Source organism: Eretmochelys imbricata, chromosome 4 (genome assembly GCF_965152235.1).
Source record: "Eretmochelys imbricata isolate rEreImb1 chromosome 4, rEreImb1.hap1, whole genome shotgun sequence".
NCBI classification, from domain to species: domain Eukaryota; kingdom Metazoa; phylum Chordata; order Testudines; family Cheloniidae; genus Eretmochelys; species Eretmochelys imbricata.
The window spans coordinates 95,407,521-95,428,115 of NC_135575.1; the positions used below are offsets into that span (position 1 = coordinate 95,407,521).

Genomic DNA, 20,595 nt, shown 5'->3' on the forward strand with positions numbered 1-20,595 from the left:
GAAGGGCTACTCTAGATGATCTCAGGAGTTAAGAATATCCAAGTTTGTGCTGAGATTCTTTGACTTTGTCAAGAGGTATCTGTAAGAAGTTGGCCACCTGTCTAATGAAGACTTGAACCTGCTGAAAATCGTCAGCTATAGATGGAGAAGGCATTACTGCCTCATTTGGTGATGATGAGGAGATAGTAGTCTGCCCTAGCCTCCTGATCATCAAATGTTTCCTCCTGTAGCTGGAAAGGAGAAGCTTGAGTCTCCTTATCACCCTGATGGGAGAGGGTTGGGGGCCTGGAAAACTGTTGGTGATAAGCTGCCCAGGGATCCCAGTATGGCCATTGAGGGCCATAGGGGGAGAAGGTGGCATCCCACCAAGAGTGACAAGTTCCCTGGACATCCTCCCTGGCTTTGAGAAGTGGGGTTCCTATATGTGTATGTGGGAGAACCCTGGACAGAGACTGAAGATACTGAAGGTAGGTCTCCATCATCATCATCATCATCATCCTCTTCTTTCTCTAAGAGGGGAGCTCCAACCAAAAAGGGAGGTGAATTAGATGATACCAGGGATGCATAAGAGTTTGGAGACTGAGTGGTTCTCAGTATTGAGACACATTTGGTATTTGCAAGCAATGGTCCATCTGGTTCAGCAGTCACCAATAAGTTTTTCAGGTACCTAAGGTCTTGTGGTACCAAGCAGAGTTGCGGCACCGAGTGAGGTTGAGATATTGACAGACCAATATCCGTGTCCCTGCAGGATGGTTTTGAGTGCTTCACAGATGCTGCTGATATAGCTGGAGGTTTAGCCTTACATGACCAAACAGCCCAACAGGGATACCAGAAGAGGGGTTGAGCCTGACAGTACCAGTCTTCTGTGTTTGCTCTGACCATCTGACTGTACTGGAGCCTTCTCAGAGCCATGATTTCTCTTAGAAGATCTGTGGGATTTTCCCACCTTGCCAGTACTGGAGGAGCCCTTCACCTTTACGGTACCAAGCCTTGAGGTCGAAGTCTCTGAGGCTGTTGACAAACTTGGAGAGCGAGGTCTTTTTGAAGTGGATTCCTTAAGAGGCAAATTAGAGCGCCTCTTCTTGGGATCTTGAGAAAAGGTCTGAGGCTTTTCTCTTTTAAGGAGAGTGCTGTGCTGAAGTTGAAGGGGCACTAGATATGCCCAGAGATTGGTGTACAGTTGGGTTCTCCTGACCTGGTTCCAAACCAGGGTGAAGGGCGTGCTCCATCATTAACTGCCGCAGCTTGATTTTCCAGGTTCTTTTGTGCCCTGGATTTGAGGGCTAAACAGAAGTTGCACTTCTATGCGACATGTGACTCCCCCAGGCAGCAAATGGACAGAATGTCCCATCACTGACCAGGATGAACTCTCTGCAGGTGAGGCACAGTTTAAACCCCTGCCGAACTGGGCATGCCCCTCAAAGGGAGGATTTCCCCACAGGAAATAAAACAAACAAGCTATCTAAACTAAAATAAGTTAGGCCAAAGTCAGCAAGCAGCCAGGGCATGCACAATGTGGACACATGAACATCCGTTTCAGGCCAAGGCAGTTGAGAAGAAACGGAGGGCGGTTCACCTTTTCAGCCTGATATAGCCTTGGTGTAGGCACAAAGATATCAGCAGCATATGCACAAGCCAAACAGACACTGCTAATGAAAATCTCCAATTAAAGATGAGCAGGGTGCATGTGCACCTGAAGTGGAACACACATAGGGACGCTACTTGAACAGAAGTTTCTGCTACAAGCTACCATGACCCGAAGAACTCCTCAATGCCAACTAGCAAAGGGTTTACTGTTGTGTAACTGAAACCCCTAACATGCCTGACAAACTCACAACACCTAGCACACAGCTTTAATTGTATTTATCCATGAATAAGGTCATGGGAGGTCTCTAAAAAAACCCAAACAACTTATATCATGCTGAGTCTCATGATTGTCATGCGACGTATGTATGGGTGATATTTAGGGAGCCGTGCATACGTACTGCAAATATGTTCTGAAGTTTGTCACCAATCAAAGAGAAAAACAGGTTTCTTGCAGATGGGGTAAGATGTGTATCTCTGTTGAAATGTAAATTAAGTATTGTAAGCCAACACAACACAACTTATTTACATACAAAGTCAACAGGGAGACAAGACACCAGACCTTGAACCAAAGAGGGTTGCCCTGTCTGTGGGGACAGACAGTTAACTCTGGGAAATATAAGGGGAAGGCAAAAAGACACCCTTTTAGCCTGCACCTAAGGAATTAAACAGACGTTGTGTACATTCATGAAAATGGGATCTCAATCAGGCTTGGCTGAAGAGACATGCAAGAGACATTTGGGGTGAGAAACTTCCTGAAATAGAATTTAAGTTGAATCTCTAGAAAGTGAGTCATGATTTTGTTTTACATCTTTACTCTCTTAAATCTCAGTCTTTGATGATAAACTTATGATTGTTTTCACTATAAATATAACTCAGTGCTGTGGTGTTATATGAGAAAGCTGATCCTAAACTGAATCATCCAAGCTGTTGTGAATACTCTCCTTTTGGGGACAGCTGACCTGGAAATTCTGTGAGTGTTCAGTGGATGAGGGGCTAAATACTACAAGGGAATGCTTCAAAGCGGCTTCGGTACTGGGTTCTGCAAGGAAAAGCAAGGGCTGACATTGTCTGAGAAGACTGTTTGGGTGGCTAATAAGCTGGCAGGGTCAGGGAGATGACACCCAGTTAAGCACCAGTAAGTCTCTCTCTCACTGGGGGCGGGGAGGGCGCTAACAAGGTGACTTAGTCCTGGGCATCCCCAGAACTGTCACAATTAGGGGCTAATCAACTGGAAATGACAGAAGAGGACAGAGACTTGGGTGTACTACTCAATCAATGTGATATGGCTGTGAAAAAGGCAAATGGGATCTAAGATGTCTCAGTCAAGGTATTTCCAATAGAGACAGGGAATTGTAATGACATTGTACAAAGCACTGATAAGACTTCATCTCAAATACTGTGTACAATTCTGATCATCCATGTTTGGAAAGATTAATTCAAAACTAGAACAGGTGCCAAGAAGGGCTACTACAATGATCAAGAGAATGGAAAGTCAATCTTATGGGAGGAGGAAGACTAAGTGAACTTGGCTTCCAGCAAAATTAACGCTGAAGGATTCATAGATATTTAGGTCAGAAGGGACCATTATGATCATCTAGTCTGACCTCCTGCACAACGCAGGCCACAGAATTTCACCCACCACTCCTGAAAAAACCCTCTCACCTCCAGCAAGTAACCTGTGCCCCATGCTACAGAGGAAGGCGAAAAACCTCCAGGGCCTCTTCCAATCTGCCCTGGAGGAAAATTCCTTCCTGACCCCAAATATGGCGATCAGCTAAACCCTGAGCATATGGGCAAGATTCATGATATAATTGATGTATTTATAGAGATCATAGGGGCAAATACTAGGGAGGAAATTAGAAGACGGTTTCTAGCCATCAGAGGAGAGACACTCTGGAGCAGCCTTTCATTAGCACTAGTGGTGGCAAAACAACCCAACCAGTTTTAAAAATGGGCCTTATGCTAACAGGAGGTGGGATACCTGATGCAGGAGGTGGTGGAGACACCTCTGACAGCTTTCCCTGGCAGACAGTTCCCTTGCACTGGGGGTACCAGCTACCTCTGGATGCTCTGTGCGTAAAGAATCTGGCTTATGAGAACTTTAAGTTTTGTTGTTTTTTTTTTAAAAGAAATACCCTAGATAAATTGAAAAGTTGCTCCTGAAATCTTACTAATGTGGAGTTACAAACGGACAGAGAGAAACACAGACCACTTAATGTGCATGTCTGTTCTGAACAGTGACTCTGGAAATATGGAGTTGTGGGGTTCCAGGATTATTGCCTCTCAATAGGTTTCCATACCATTTTATTTTCAATTTACTAGAAAAAAAATCAAAAGTTTTCCTTATCTCAGCTTCATTTTCAGATGTGCTTAGCCCCCAACTACTCCACTGAAATCAATGGAAACTGCTGGGCACTTCGTTCTTTTGAAATCAACCCAGGTGCCTAGCTTTTGGCATCCATTTTTAAAATCTGGGGCTAAATATTTATTTCTATTACTCAAGTGAGCAGATATGAGTGAATTTTACTTAATTCATTTTCAGAGTAGATCTGCACTCTGTATAGGTCAATCATGGCCAAAGTTGTGTTTATGTAAAAAAAAATAATAATAATTTGAGGAGGTATAGGATGGGTGGGATATGGGGCTACCAGGAGCATCCAGCCCTCTGCACAGGAATAAGACCCACCCCTACTCTGACATCTGGGAGGCAGTCCCCTAGGGACTTCTCAGTGGAACAACATTAGGGAATGCAAAGGAGGCAACTTAGCTGTTAAATAAAGAAGCTGCTCAGCAGTTATGGGGCATGCTGAAGCAGTACAAGGACCACCCACTGCTAATGGTAGGAGCGGGGAAGCAGGAACAAACAGCACCACTCTCAAATCCTGCATTACTGGTTGACAGGACAGATGCCAATACAACACTCCCTTCCCTAGATTCTCTCTCTCATGGTCTCTCACCAGAGAGGGGTAGACAGGAAAAGGAAAGACAAGTATTCCTCCCCATCTCCACCTCCCCAAAATGACTCAGCTGCCTGGGCCTGGGTGCAAGGAGGCTAGTGAAGGGAACAGAGAGAGTGAAGAGCCTCTGGAGACTGACCACTAGACCCTTAAAGTCTTTCCCACTCTCCCAATCTTTAAGAAAGCATATATAAATATTAGCTATTCTGTTTAAATAGGTAATGCAAGGATAGTAATAACTCCCCTGCTGCCAGCATAGCACTAACAGAATAGAACTCTGGCTGCTGTCATAACTGGCTCACAAAGTCTCATCACAAATGGCCCTGTGCCTCCCGCATATTCTCCAAGATCTGCAGATTGGAAACCAGGAGCACCAGGCAAGAATAAGAAATTAACTACACCATACAAACGACAGGCAGTCCTTGGACTTACAACACAATCGGTTCCTGAAAATTACATCATAAGTTGAAACGTCATAACTTGGAACCGCAATCCACTCCATTCCGGGACCGAGCACCATAAAGTTAAATTAGGGTGTCAATTCAGAAATGTCGTAAGTGCCGTTCATAAGTCGAACCTCGTAAAGTCAAGGACTGCCTGTATTATTGTGGTCTTCATATGATAACAGACACAGCATTTAGAGTTAGCCATGCTTTCTTGTAAATGCTGATTTTTCTTTGTTTATTTTTTAACTACTAGTGTAAAGATGCTTCAAGTCAGTCTTGCTTGCTTACATTCACAGCCTGATTTTTGCTTTCAAGGTATGCTATAGTATAGTAAAGCACCAAAGTGATAACAAATTCCATTTCATCTTCAGGTGAAAGTGAATGGGGTGATGGTAACATATAACACAGGAAAACCCTCCAATTATTCACTTATGGACAGGTCTAGTGCGAGCTGACATATCTATAAAAATAAGAGACATTGAGAGGCATTTTTTCATTAAATACAGATGATTTAAGTTACAGACCTGGATCTTTCAGTTTTATTTCCATTTCATCTAAAGAAGTGACCTCCTCTTCTTCAGGGGCATGAATAACCATCACCGTTGACCCCAAAACGCTCAATATGCAGCCTAATTTCCCATGAACATTGAGCTTTTCATTTAAAAAATAGGAAGACAATATTGCACTGTGGATTTAAAAAAAGGTAATTGATTTGTGCAGCTGAACCTCTTTATAATATAGTCATAATGCTTTTATGTATAGTGATACTAATTAAAAAAAAGTTTGGATTTGGGGATAAGGAAACCAGCTGAGAGTAAATAAAAACCAGCCAAATCAACCTTTTTCCAAAGCTTTTAAAAATTCTATAAAGGTCAGATAAATCTTGCCCCATTTTCTATGGGGCTTTCCAACAGGCCTTGACTCTTCCCCCCACATCCTTCCCCATAACTTTACAAGGTCAGACAGAGCTCCAGTTTTTCCAGTCATTTTTCCTTTTGGATACCTATGAATGAATACAGAGGCAAGCCCTACTGATACACAAGCCACAGAACAAAAGACTTAAAGAATCAATGGCCCCCAGGTTTAGAAAGCTGGAGACTGGCTTTTCTGGAGCTAGTGTGGCAAGGAAAACATAGGATTGTAGAGTAGAAGTCAGGATGTAGTCCTGTTGGACTGCAACCATTTGGGATTAGAACTAGGTCATTTTCACATGGGATCCGAGCAAGACTGGTGCCCGAGCCAGGCATTTGCCACCTTTTTTAAATTTACCTTTGTTTCAGCACAATATCATTATACTACTTTAGCATCTAACACATCACACATACAAAATACCAGTGCTTACAAACTGATAAGCATCTCAACTCTCTCATGAGATTAGGGATTTATATCTACTCAGATAACACTGTGATGGACTGCAATATTCAAACAGATACATCTAGAAATTATTTCATCTACTTCTGAAACTGTGCATGCACAGTAACATTTACAATAAATTTGGACAGAAAGTGATATGATTCAGTTGAAATGGCAAAGAGACATTTTAGGTAAATGGAATGTAATTAACTGAATTGGAATCTGGCCAGGTCAGAGAGGCAAGCATCTCTACTCTTACATAAAGTGCCATGAGATCATTTAACATTTGTGTGATTACAAGTGACCAGGATCCATACCAGAGCGTCTTCCCACACAATGCTGAGGAACTAGTATAGTACTGATTTGGAAGGAAAATCATCACCTACTTAATCACTTCTTGTATCACTTAAATATTCCCTGGAGTCTCCCATCCAAGTACTGACAGCCTGATGCTTCTAAGCTTGTCAGATCCAACAGGATCATGCACCAAAATGGTATGGTTGCAGACTACAATGTATTAGTTATACCGTACAACTTTGAAACATCATGACTAGATGAAGTGATATAATATTAGACAATTGCAAAACATATATTAGGTGAACACAACAGCTTATTTTAAGTACACACTAATGCAAACAAGCAAATTGAGAAGCGTATGGCTATATAGAAACTGGAAGCTAAGAAAATGGATATAATAATTGCTAGATTTTAGGGCCACAGAGAACAATTTGATCATCTAGTCTGATCTCCAATATATCACAGGCCAGTACATTTCACCCATTTATTCTTACCCTGATTAAAGTAACTTGGCTTTGAATAAAGCATACCTTTCAGAAAAGCATCCAGTCAGGATATGAAAACATCAAGACATGCTCCACTACAAGACATCATCTCCACTACTACCCTTGGTAGCTACCTTCTTCCAATGATTAATCACCCTCATTGATAATTTTTGACTTATATTTAATCTGAATTTGTTTGGCTTTAACTTTGAGCCACTGTTTTTTGTTATGCCTTTCTTTGCTTGATTAAAGAGCCTTTAGTACCCAATATTTTCTCCCTGTAATCAAATCTCAGACTTTGAGACCAAAAGGGACCATCATAATAATCTAGTCTGACGTCTTGCACCTTGCAGGCCACAGAACTTCACCTATCCACTTCTGTAATAAGCCCATAACCACTCGCTGAGTTACTGAAGTCCTCAAATCTTGATTTAGGACTTAAATTATAGAGAATCCACCATTTATTCTAGTTCAAACCAGCAAATGACCTGTGCCCCACGGTGCAGAGGAAGGCAAAAAAGCCCTATGATCTCTGTCAATCTGACTTGTGGGAAAAATTCCTTCCCAACCCCAGATATGGTGATCGTGAGCTGTGGTGAGACCCATTAGCCAGACACACAGGAAAGAATTCTCTGTAGTAACTCAGAGCTCTCCCCATCTAGTATCCCATCTCTGGCCATTGGAGATAGTCCTCACAGATGGGCCATATGACATTGTAGGCAACCTCCTCATACCACCCCCTCCATAAACTTATCAAGCTCAGTCTGGAAACATGTTAGGTTTTTTTGCCCCCACTACTGCCCTTGGAAGGCTGTTTCAGAATTTCATTCCTCTCATGGTAACCTTCATCTAATTTCAAGCCTAAACTTGTTGATGGCCAGCTTATATCCATTTCTTCTTGTGCCAGCCTTGACCCTTAACTGAAATAGCTCCTCTCCCTCCCTGGTTTTTATGCCCCTGATATATTTATAAAGAGCAACCATATCTCCACTCAGCTTTTGTTTTGTTAGGCTAAACAAGCCAAGCTCATTAAGTCTCCTTTTGTAAGGGAGATGCTCATAAGAATGGCCATACTGGGTTAGACCAAAGGTCCATCTAGCCCAGGATCCTGTCTTCCAACCATGGCCAATGCCAATCCAGAGGGAATGAACAGAACAGGTAATCATCAAGTGATCCATCCCCTCTCGCCAATTCTCAGCTTCTTTTTCTAAAATGTATACTCTAGGAATTATATGGGAGAAGTTCTATGGCCTGTGTTATTGAGGAAGTCGGACTAGATCAGAGGGTCTCAAACTGTGGTCTGTGAGCTCCATTCAGGTGGTCCGCGGATAGTTCCCTCTAAGGTGCGCATCTGGGCAGCCGCACACAAGAGAATGAAGGGTCACCCACCTAATTAGTGGAGCCACGCCTGTGCAGCCGCACTAATTAGGTGCCTGGACCCTGGAAAAGACGCACATATAAGGTGAGATGGTGGCCTTGGTGGGAAGAGAGGGTAGGTGGGAAGGGGCAGTGGGGGGAATTTCGGATATGTAGGACTGTGGCAGCCAGAAAGAAAGAGGCAAACTTTCCCCAGCTCCAGGGCTGCAACTGCCAGGGAGAGACAGCCTTCCTTCCCAGCCTCAGCTCTGTGGCTGCTGTGGCAGGGGAGAGAGGGAGAGATCCCTCTCCTTCCCAGCCCCAGCTCTGGAGCTGCCACAGCAGGGGAGAGAGAGCACAACCATCGCATTAGAAAGGTAAGACTACTGATATTAAAATAGGAGTTGTGTGCTTTTATTTGTAGAATAAAAAACGATTATTAAGTTTTTTTAATATACCACTTTTATCCAAAGCACTTTACAATAGTTAGCTAATGGTACAAACAACATTTGGAAAGATTAAGTGGTCCGCCAAGACCCTCAGCAATTTTCAAGTGGTCTGCAAAAAAAAAAAGTTTGAGAACCACTGGACTAGATGATCCCAGTGGTCCCTTCTGGCCTTGTAATTTAGGAGCCAAATTTTTATCTGGATTTGCCATACAGAGTTTTCTTTTAAAATCCTCCCTGTGCAATAAAAATACAGTATTTTCTTATATAGTAAAAGGCTCACTTCTCAGTGGCTGCTTTTGACTCATACTAACCTTATAAGAACACTCAGTGCACCCAATGGGGTAACCAAGGTTGCAGGTGCAAAGGCATAGGCAGCAAAGTTGGCAGCCTCCCCTACTCCCACTAGAAGAGAAACAATATTAGTACAGAAAAAACTGCTAGAAGTGTTAAGATGATGGGCACTAGACAGAGGATAAGATGTTTGACAAGAAAGGTAGGTAGTAAAATAATATTTCTTATTATCCACACTAATGTTCAAACATATTCAAAATTATACATATCTACCAATTACCGCTGGATGTAACCAAAATAAAGATATTACAGAGTTAATACACACACAGGAACAGTTTTCAAATTACTGTATTGGTATATTAAAATGTAACAGTAATGGTAGCAGTGAGGACAGCTTTTCATGTACTACTATTTTCCTCTTTCCACACAACTCCAGTTTGTATTCCTAGGTTTGTTTAACAGGATTGGGGGCAGGAGGGAAGAGAACAAAAATCAAACAAGTCTTTTTTCCCTTGAAGTCTTTTTATTAAAATTTTTAACATCCTGTAACGGGGTCAGCACCCGCCTCTCATGGGGGCCCCTTTTCTCTGGCCAATATACTTGCAATTACTGCCCTTTTTATGGAGGGCATCCTCCTCTTGTGGATGGCCCCCTTTCTCTCGGTTATATATGAGCTTGCTTTTTCTTTTGGTCTTACGTAAGCGTGGGGCCTGCCTCTCTCAAGCACCCCAGCAGCTGCTGATTCTCTTGGCTGGTCTTCAACAGCTCAGCCCTCCGGCCAAGCTGCACACACTGTCCCCCCCCTTTTGGGATACACAGTCCCAAGTTCTTATCACAGCCCTGGTATGGGACTGCAGCTCTTAAGCTTCTTCCCAGAGGCACTGCTTTCTTCAACCACCCAGCTGGGGCCCATCTCAGTACCCACAGCTGGTGGTGTTTCAGCAGGCCTCCCTAGGCTCAGTCTTCAGCCAAACCAGCAGAGCCCATCTCGGTACCCTCATTGGCCTAGCCGGGTTCTGTGCTCAGTTCCCCTGCATTTCACTGACCTTCCACTGGTCCTGCTGCTCTTCCCGCAATCCAGGCACATAGTCTTCAAAAACCTTCCCTGGGCTTCAGTCCTGTCTGCTGTGAGCTCTCCACAGTACTACTGTTCTTTCAGCCACCCAGTCTTCACTCCTCAAGCTCAACCCAGCAACTGAACTTCTCTGCTCTGCTGCTTGTCTTATATAGGGCCCTTCTGGCCCCTTATTGGTTGCTCCAGCAGCCCCTCTGATTGGCCACTCTTCTGCAGCCACTCTAGGCTGCCTGGAGAACTTCTCACTGCTCTGTTCTGGACCAGAGTGATGCAGGGCCATGAAGCCTTCAGCAGGTGCCTCCAAACCTAGTTCTCCCTGCCACACACCCCTTTTAAAGTTACACACATTGCTCTGTTTTAGATGTACTTTAACAAAGAAAGGTAGAAACATTTTTACTGTGACTCACTTGAAAGTAATCCTGCCCACCAGAGCCATTCCTTCAAGTAAGAATATCCACCCTGTCCTGAAAAGATAATTTTTAATATTAGAAAAAAAAGTTAAAATGATGCTTCAAAATTCTGATTTGTCATTAATATTTCAAATTCTACAGATTAACTACTTCAATTTGAATAAGTTTTATAAACTTGAATGTGCAATGCTTAGTCTCTATGGGACATGGAGAGAGTCAGCTACACCTAATTTTGAGTTATTCTTAAAAATATAATTGTTTAATATTAAATTCTATTATTTCAAGTCCTGTATCTTGAACTTTCAGTAGACACAAGAAGGGATAATAAGACTTCATTAATTAGGATTACTCATGTGCTTAAAGTAAAGCATATGTTTAAGTTATTTGCTACATCAGAGCCTACATAGCTATCTATACCAAGATACATCTGGAACACGCTTACAGGTCCGTAAAACTTGTTTTTCTACATAAAAAATAAAGCTGCTAGTTATCCAAAGCTTTCTCATCCAAAATACAAACAAGTTATATGTTGAGAGATCCATTTTTCCTCAAATACTGAGAGCATCCAGAATGGTAGGGTATTATATTTTGCAGGAAACATTGCAAACAAAAGAAAAATAGCAAAGCAAAACAAACTCAAAACCTTCAAAAAAGGATTTAAGTGATAATTCTAATACCAGCATCCTACTGGGATTTTCAAAAGCACTCCAAACTAGTCTAATTCTATTCCTATTGACTTTGATGGGCCAATTCACTCTTACTGCAGAGATAATTCCTGTACTACACAGTTGTTAAAAATACTGCCAGCAAGTTAGCTAGTAAGTTTTTATTAATACTCTGTTTTGCAGTGACTTTTCCTGATAGCTTTTAATTTACAAAAACAGAGCTTAGTTCTCTTCAGACTGTCCTAATTCCACATCCTGCAAATCCACAAGCTGGGCATGTATTCAAATACCTACTTTTATAACTGTATTATCATAACTCAAGTGTTTCCCTCACCCATACTGAAATGGAAGAAACAGCAAAAATCTTCGGGTAGTGGGGCAGAGGAAGAACTTTTTATCTAGCTCCTAGGTATTATTGTGGTGGGTGCATTAGAAAGACCTTGGATACATATAAAACCCACTCCCATCTGCATCCCCCTAAAGGTCCTTAAATCCAATATTACCTGTAGTCAACTACAGAAAACATCAGTTGGCTTGAACCTTGAACTTGCTGACTTATGATAAAAAAATAGACAGACATTCTTTCTGTCAAAGATAAGCAAGTAAATATTTCTTACCAGCTCTGATGACTCCCTTGTCAGCCAGTTGCAGAAGGCCCTTCTTTTTCAGTATAAAACTGGAGCCGACAAAAATACTGGAACCTATGGCCAGGGCCACACCCACATAGAGCCTATATTTGCTTCCCGCAGATGTGGAAACACTCAGGTTTGTTTCATTGGAATGATTGTCTGGATAGGTAAAGAAAGGGGCCTGTGTTTCTGACACATTGATGATCTGGCACCATGCTTCGTAAGAGTCACGACAAACCAAAGAAAGAACAGCACCTGGGGAACAGGGGGGAGAGGGGGAGAGAAAGATACTTTTCCTCTGTAAGATGCACGACAAAAACAAATGTAGAAAGCATAATACACAGCATTTAGAAAACCATCTAGTCCTCATACTGGTATTTATATATAAAAGTAATTTTAATAAATTGTGACCTGGTGAATGCGCACTAACAGGCCACTAACAAACAAAAGTTTAATTGTAGCTTGACTTACTCCACCCTTAGGAAAAGAATTAGTGGGGGCTGAAGGCTGCTGGCCAATCACATTCTCCAGCGGGTGGTGTAAGGAGGACTCCACAGGTAGCTACTACAGGTATGTCTATACTTCAATTAAAAACATGCACCTGGCCTGTGCCAGCTGATTCGGGATAAAGGGCTGTGAAACTGTGCTGTAGACATTCAGGCTTGGGATGCAGCCAGGTGGGAGGATACCAGAGCGAGGGCTGCAGTCCGAGCCTGACAGTCTACATTTCAATTAAACAGCCTCTTAGCCCTAGTGCTGTGAGCAGGAGTCAGCTGGGCAGGGGCCAGCCGTGGGTGTCTAACAGCCATGTAAACATACCCTACAGGACAGGTGGTAGCCCTGTTTTTCTATTTTGTTTCCTGGTAATTTAACTCCAGTTTATTTTGGGATGGGTTTTTTTTATTATTGTTTTTTTTTCCCCCAAGTAAATGTACTGAACAAGAACCATAAGAAAAACTACACATGGGCAGGATTTTGGGCATGGTGGGGGGCGGGGAGGAGGAGACAGAGTGATGGGAGGAGAGGTACTAATCACATATGGTTCATCATCTTGTCTTTTTACAATGATGCTAAATCTATTTTATTTGTTAAAGATTTAAAGATTTTTGGAATGCCAAATACGGTACCTTTACAGCAAGCTGTATTTGTTAGAAGCAATATTGACATCCACTAGGTACTTTGGATAATGTGAAATAATGAGACAAAACTCTGAGCATGTAAAGGATGCACAGTGTCTGTGATCCATTAAAGAAAAGTCCCTATTTTAACCGCCACTGAGTGGATGTTCAGATGATCTCTCCTGACATCTAATCAAGTTTAATTGCTAATTTTAATAAGTGTTGGCCTTACTGAAGGGTGTCTCAGGTTACTTCCCATTCTGAAGCAATATCTATACCCTGTACTTTGTACCCTGTTTAGGTACAAAGGCTCATAGTATAAGCACCTATAAATAGACAGTAAACTCTCTTTTTAGCAGAGGCTCAAAAGAAATATACCATTGTCAAAAGAATCCTACCCAAACAGAATGACATCTGTCTCTATAAGTTTTCAGTTGATTTTTTAGTTTCCCACCCATGAACAGCTTTCATACCATTTAACAATGAACTTTTAATCACTCCAAATATATTAAGTCACTTAGGTCAGTGTAGAAGGATCCCATGTGAACAAAACTATTTCTTCTCAATGACTACCATGAAAAATGTCTTTCATTTATTAATTCAAACCTTTGTTAAGTTTGTAAGATCATAAAGTATATGAAGGGAAGTTGGAATCACAGTATTTGCCAGAGACCAATTATGAAGATAGATATTAATATCAAGGAAGTTATGATTTCTGATCTAAGTTTAAAAATGTGTGCAAAAAGAAGTGCCACTATATGAATCAAAAGGTCCTTTGAGGACTGGGGAAAGAAATATCATATAGTCATGATTTCTTAGTGGACTCATTATGCATTACTATTCTTTTACCCACCGCTAGTGATTTAATGCTGGCAGTGGGAAGGAGGAAGATTAGACTGAGCGGGGGAAAGTCAGACAAATGGAGTATTCTTACTAGATCCAACTGATAGGCTTCTTTTAAGGAGTATATTACATTCATGAAAATGTGTCTCTGAGTAGCATCTAGTTCCTTTATCAGCTGTTTCATTTCCCCACTTCTGGGCATTCAAAAAGTAGCCATATGCATTTGCCACCAATATGCCTCCTCACACATAAATACAGGCATTAAGCTTTGACTTAAAGCTCATGACAACAGTAAAGAATTTCTGAGTTAAGGCTGACACTTCATCCTTAAGTCATCTTATTGTTCTCAGATTTCAGCTAATCGTGTTATATTAATGAATGTTTAAGCACTTACTACCTGATCTAGTAGCCTCAAGTTAGTTCAAACTGTTAATCCTACTTTTCAAACTGGCATCAGCCACAGTTGCTGCAGGTTTAAGAATCAGCAGTACTACACAAGCTCAAGAGTATCACATGCTCTATTTCAGTGCCCTTGGTCACCCTACAAGCTGCTTGCTTTATATAGTGTTTTAGAAAGCTGCTTTTTTTCAGATCGTCTTTGTCAAGGTCATAAATTAGTGTGCACCTAACGGAAGCGCTATATTAGAATTCAAATTTGATCTGTTATTGATCATTCAGAACTCAAATACAAGACTGAAATATTACTTTTGCTTTGCTGGTGTCAAACAGTGAGTCATTTCTAGGACCAAGAACAAAAACGTCCACTACAGTTCAATATGGGCAAGGAACTAATCATTTTCCATTCTGCTGAAAACTTCCAGCAGATGTTAAACTAGGAGAGTTTATTGTTAGCAGATCCCTTTTTGAAAGAACAGAGACATTTTTATGCTGATGGATCCTTATTTTTCATACAAAATAATGGAAAATTACTTTTGTTCATCCTATTATAAAATTCTAATGCGTAGTAGCTCTCATCTAGCTAATTCATTTCTCTTTAAATTAATCCTAGTCCAGGGGTGGCCAACCTGCGGCTCCGGAGCCACATGCGGCTCTTCAGAGGTTAATATGCGGCTCCTTGCATAGACACCGACTCCGGGGCTGGAGCTACAGGCTCCAACTTTCCAGTGTGCCGGAGGTGGGAGGGGCTCACTGCTCAACCCCTGGCTCTGCCAGAGGCCCTGCCCCTTCTCCACCCCGAGCCTGCTGTGCCCTCACTCCTCCCCCTTCCCTGAGCCTCCTGCATGCCACAAAACAGCTGATCGGGAGGTGGGCAGGGAGCGGGAGGCGCTGATTGGCAAGTCTGCCAGTTGGTGGGAGGCGCTGGGAGCGGGGGCGTGGAGCTGACATATTATTGTGGCTCTCTGGCAACGTACATTGGTAAATTCTGGCTCCTTCTCAGGCTCAGGTTGGCCACCCATATGCTAGACTGTTTATAATGAAATACTTTTTGCTTAATTTGTAAGAGACCTAGAATTTACTATGATTTGATGAAATTAAGCAATTTATTCCCCGCTTCTCAACTTTTAAATTAGATAAAGAAAGCCCAGTTGTTATTGTATTCATTTATGTCATTTTATCAGTTGGATACTTTCCCAAAGCTGAAGAAAATTATGAGCAAAACTAACTGTGAGAAAAAAATTAGACAGAAAAATGTGAATAAAAACTGGGGGTTCTTTAAGAAGAGTTTATTAGATGGCCAAAAAGCCACGATTCCATAATGAAGAGAGAGAACAACTTTGGCTAAAAGCCCATCCAGATTCAGTGGCAAAGTGAAGGCAGCAATTAGAAATAAAGAAGCAAGATATAACAAGTGGCGAAAAAGAGAAATAGGTAGCAATCAATATAAATTAGAATTTATGAAGCGTAGAACATTGATAAGGAAAGCTAAAAACATAAATGAAAAAAAATCCATGGCCAGCAGGCCTATGAACAATAATGAGCTTTTTATGTATATTAAAAACAAAAGAAATCCTAAACATTGTATAGGCCCATTAGTAGATGGAGATGGTAAAATTGTTAATAATTCTGTAGAAAAGGCAGAAATATTCAATAAATATTTCTATTCTTTATTTGGAAAGAAGTATCACATAAGAATGAGGAAGTACTTTTTAGTCCACTAGTAACTAGGGAGCATGTTAATCATCGTCGATTAGGGATAAATATTTTAAAAGTAAGCAGGCTTGGATAACTTGCACCTAAGACTCCTAAAAGAATTGGCTGAAAAGATCTCTGCCACACTGTTCTCAAATTTTGAACAAATCTTGGAATGCCAAGAAAATTCCAAAATACTGGTAAAATGCTAATGTGCCAATATTCAAAAAGGGCAAGCAGGATGACACGGGTCACTAATGACTGGTTAGCATGACATCAATCCCAGGCAAAATAATGGAAAAGTTGATACAGGATTCAGTTGATAAAGAACGACGAACATAATTAATACCAGTCTACATGCTTTTGTGGAAAACAGATCTTCTCAAACAAACCTGATTTCATTCTTTGATGAAATTACAAGTTTGGCTGATAAAAGTAAGTGTGTAGATGTAATATACTTAGACTTGTGTACAGTGTTTGATTTAGGATTGCATGACATTCTGATTAAAAAAGTAGTACTATAGAATATCAATAAGGCACACATTAAATAGATTAAAAACTAACAAATCTCAAAACATAAATTGTCACCGGGAATCATCACAGAAGAGGTTTCTAGTGGGGTTCCAGAGATATTGATACTAGGTCCAACACTATTCAACATTTTCATCAGTGATCTGGAAGTAAATATAAAATCAGAGCTGACAAAAATTTGCAGATAACACAGACTGGTACAGTGGTAAATAATGATGATGAGAGGGCAGTCACAGAGAGCTTCATAGATCATTTGGTAGACAAGGCCTATTCAAACAAAATGTGTTTAAATACACCCAAATGCAAAGTTATACATCTAGGAATAAGGAATGCAGGCCATACCCACAGAAGGGGGAATTGCATGCAGGAAAGCAGTGACTTGGAAAAGGATTTAGGGGTCAGAGTTCCCAGAGAGTAAAGCTATTTCAAAAAAGGCTAATGGGATCCTTGGATATATAAACAGGGGAATAGTGAGCAGGAGCAGGAAGGTTTTATCTGAGAGTCATGTACTGGAATACTGCATACAGTTCGAGGGTATGCTCCATGAAGGTACTTAGGTGCCTACATCCCATTTTTAAGCCCCACTTAAGATCCACAAAGCTCCCGCTCAGCTGCCGCCTAAACCTGTAGGTGCCTACATTCACTTGGCGCCTAAGATTTTGCATCTGGGCATGCACACTGCAACCTCATTCTAGGCACCAATTTCCCACCTAAGCATTCCCACTGTTGCCTCTCTCTAGGTGGTCAGGCACTCATCTCCTGCCTAAGAAGACCCAGAGTGATCCACAAACTGGAGAAGACAGGCGTTTGGCCACTTAAGTTGCATGTGGAACCCAATCTAGCATGTACTTTCAGAGGCCGCCTAGCCCCACAAAACAGCCAGGGAGTTGGGGGAGAGTTGGAGGCTTCCCCTTATAACCTTTAGCTTAGAGTACCCACCCAGCATGTGGAAAGCTCCTGATTCAAGATCCTCTTCTCCCTGAAGGGGAAAAAGAATCTAAACAGGGATTTGCTACCTCTCAGGCTATTGCCCTAAACAGTAGGCTGTAGTGTCATTCTAACTTTTTCACTGGCCCAATTAATATTTAATGATTCAGTTATTTAATAGTAGAACAACTTCAATAGGAGAGACAGAGGGAGACCCACATCAGAATATTCCATCGTCTAATGGTTAGGGTGCTCACCTGAAATATAGCAGAGCCCTGTTCAAATCCCTTCTAGGGAGAAGAGTAGGCTTCCGATCCTGAACTGCAATATTTACACAGCTATTTTCAGTGTGGTAGCTCAAGCCTGACTTGACTCAGACTCTGAGATTTCCTGCCATTCATTGAGTAGACGCAGTGTAACGTGCCTTCCTCTCCCCGTTCACTGTATAGGGAGATTGGCTTTGTGAATCACAGTGTTGTTCCTGTGATTTTCTAAGTGTCTAAAAGTTAAGTGCTGCAACACTCAGTGTAGTAATGCTTAAGTCCTTCTATGGATCTGGGCCCTGGTGTCCACAGTTTAAAAAGGAGGTTGAAAAATTAGAGATGGTGTAGAAAAGAACCACACAAATGATTCAAGGGCTAGAGAAAATGCCTTACTGGGAGAGGCTTAAAGAGCTCATTCTGTTCCATTTACCATAAAGAAGATTGAGAAATTAGTTGATTACAGTGTATAAGTACCTACATAGGGAGAAAATACTGGGTACTAAAGGTCACTTTAATCTAGAAGAGAAAGACACAACAAAAATCAATGGCTGTAAGATGAAGCCAGACAAATTCAAATAAGAAATTTGGCACAAATTTTTAGCAGTGAGGATGATTAACTATTGGAAAAAACTACCAAGGGAAGTGGTGGATTATGCATCTCTTGATGTCTTCTAATCAAGACTAAATGCCTTTCTGGAAGATATGCTTTAGCCTAATATATGCTATACTTTAGCCAAACAAGCCTTCAGCCTCAATTCTAGGTGACTGAGTGAAATTTAATAACCTGTGATGTATAGTCCAGACGAGATGGTCTAATGGTCTATGCTGACCTTAAACTATGAATCATTAACAGCATGTCCCTCCTTTTGAACCATAAGATCAAATTGGACTAGATCAGGACTTTTTTTCTTTTCAGCCAACCCACCTGAAAGTCTATGGATTTAACTATTTAAATTTTAAAATCAATTCAACAGATGTTTGTATATCAGATTTGCTTGTTGTTTAGAAGTTGGTAGAGTTTAAACATATTAAAATAGCCTTATTAATGTTATTTAACAATCCTATGTTCAAAAAACAGAATTTAGATTTACATGACCAGTTTGATGCCTAACTTGCCTAAATGGGAAAAGGAAATCAAATTAGAATAACATCACAAGTAAGAGAGGAAATTTGGAAAGTAACAAAAAATATTCCATCATCTTACAGGGAACAAATCAAAATTCAGCCATTGGAAAAGAATGTTACTTGTAACAAGCTTGTAAGATTGCTTGTTAGAGCTAATTGTAACATGACTTACTTGTGCTGATATTAACATGATTATTTTTTTAAAACAAGTTTAAAAAACAACAAATGTAGAAATAGACTAAGTGAAAATAGCAGGATAGATACACGGATTTAAGAAGTTTTATTTAAAAAAGTAAGGTGAGAAAGAGGTAGATAATTCAGGAAGGGGGTCTCATTTGTTCACATACAAAAGTTTCTTTTCCTGTTCCTCTGTCCTTTAATCCGTTCTTTGACCCTTTTCCTAAACATACAGGAAATGGATTGCTAACTGCCACGTACAATTGTTTATTGTACTTTGTACAGGTCAGGTATACTGCCAGTATCTGTTTATACAAACACAGGCAATGTTTATATTAGTTTAGTTGAAAGTGATGACTGAATTATAAAACAATGCAAGACTAAAGGTTTAGTGCCATTGTGAGAAGTGAATAAAAATTTAGTTCCCAATCCTATAAACGCTTACACATGTGGGCACTCTCATGTAAAGTTGAGCATTACCGTTTACAGCAGTGTTTTTCAACCTGTGATTCACAGACACCTGGGAATCCACAGACTATGTCTAAGATTTCCAAACGGGTCCACATATCCATTCAAAAATTTTTAGGGGTCCACAAATCAAAAAAGGTGGAAAACCACTGGTTTTCAGGATTGGGTCCTTAATATTCAGTTTCAGAACTACTTACAGTATCTAACCAACAAATGCTGCTGGGCAGGTTCTTCTGCTATCTGGATTTTGATCTACAGCTTTGAACATGCTGTATGGAAAAAAGTAAAAGCCATTGAAGAAGAATAATCTTTATTCTGAATTAAGAAAAAAAAAAGACATTGATCAGCTGGGAGGTAAAGAAAATCAGAACATTTTAAGTAGAGCCTGTGGATTGATATCAAACACCAGAAGTGGCATTCTTTATCAGTAAGGGGAAGCACAGCCTCAGTAAGCACTGCACATCCAAGCTGGTCGAGTCAAAGTAGGAAACTTTTAAAACTACCAAAAGCAGCAATGAGGGCAGGAAAAAAAAGTGGGAGAGAGTGGAACAAAGTTGAAGAAGAAATGGTTTGTTACCTCTCTTAACTGTTGTTCCTAGTGATGTGTTGCATTTGTCCATTACACTACATGTGTGCATGTCTTGTACACTGGTGCCAGAGAGTTTTCCCTAGCGGTACCCATAGGGGCTGCTACACCTGTGCATTGGTGTCCCTTGTTCTCTGAGCTGAAGGTAGAAAGGGGCAGAACCAGTGGTGAGCTGGAGCCGGTTGTTAAATTTAGAAGGCCTTTTAGAACCGGTCGTCCCGTAAGGACACCCGTAAGGCACCCACGGGGAAAATTTGGTGGGTGCAGAGCACCCACCGGCAGCTCCCCGCCCTGCCCCAGCTCACCTCACCTCCACTCCGCCTCCTCCCCTGAACACACTGCCCCGCTCTGCTTCTCTGCCCCCACTCCCCCCAGGTTTCCCGCGAATCAGCTGTTTGCGCGGGAAGCCTGGGAGGGCTGAGAAGCAGGCGGCGGCTTCGTGCTCAGGCCCAGGGAGGCAGAGCGG

At 41.3% G+C, this 20,595-nt stretch overlaps 1 protein-coding gene across 1 annotated transcript in view; it reads right to left on the reverse strand.

Annotated features, from left to right (window-relative positions):
• NIPAL1 (NIPA like domain containing 1) overlaps positions 1–20,595 on the reverse strand; it is a 46,745-nt gene that overhangs the window by 7,393 nt on the left and 18,757 nt on the right. Inside the window, exons 2-5 of the mRNA XM_077814581.1 lie at positions 11,989–12,255; positions 10,704–10,760; positions 9,242–9,332; positions 5,515–5,675 (exon numbers count right to left, since the gene is read on the reverse strand). Coding sequence (XP_077670707.1) covers positions 5,515–5,675; positions 9,242–9,332; positions 10,704–10,760; positions 11,989–12,255 — 576 coding nt within the window. The remainder of the gene's footprint in view (positions 1–5,514; positions 5,676–9,241; positions 9,333–10,703; positions 10,761–11,988; positions 12,256–20,595) is intronic.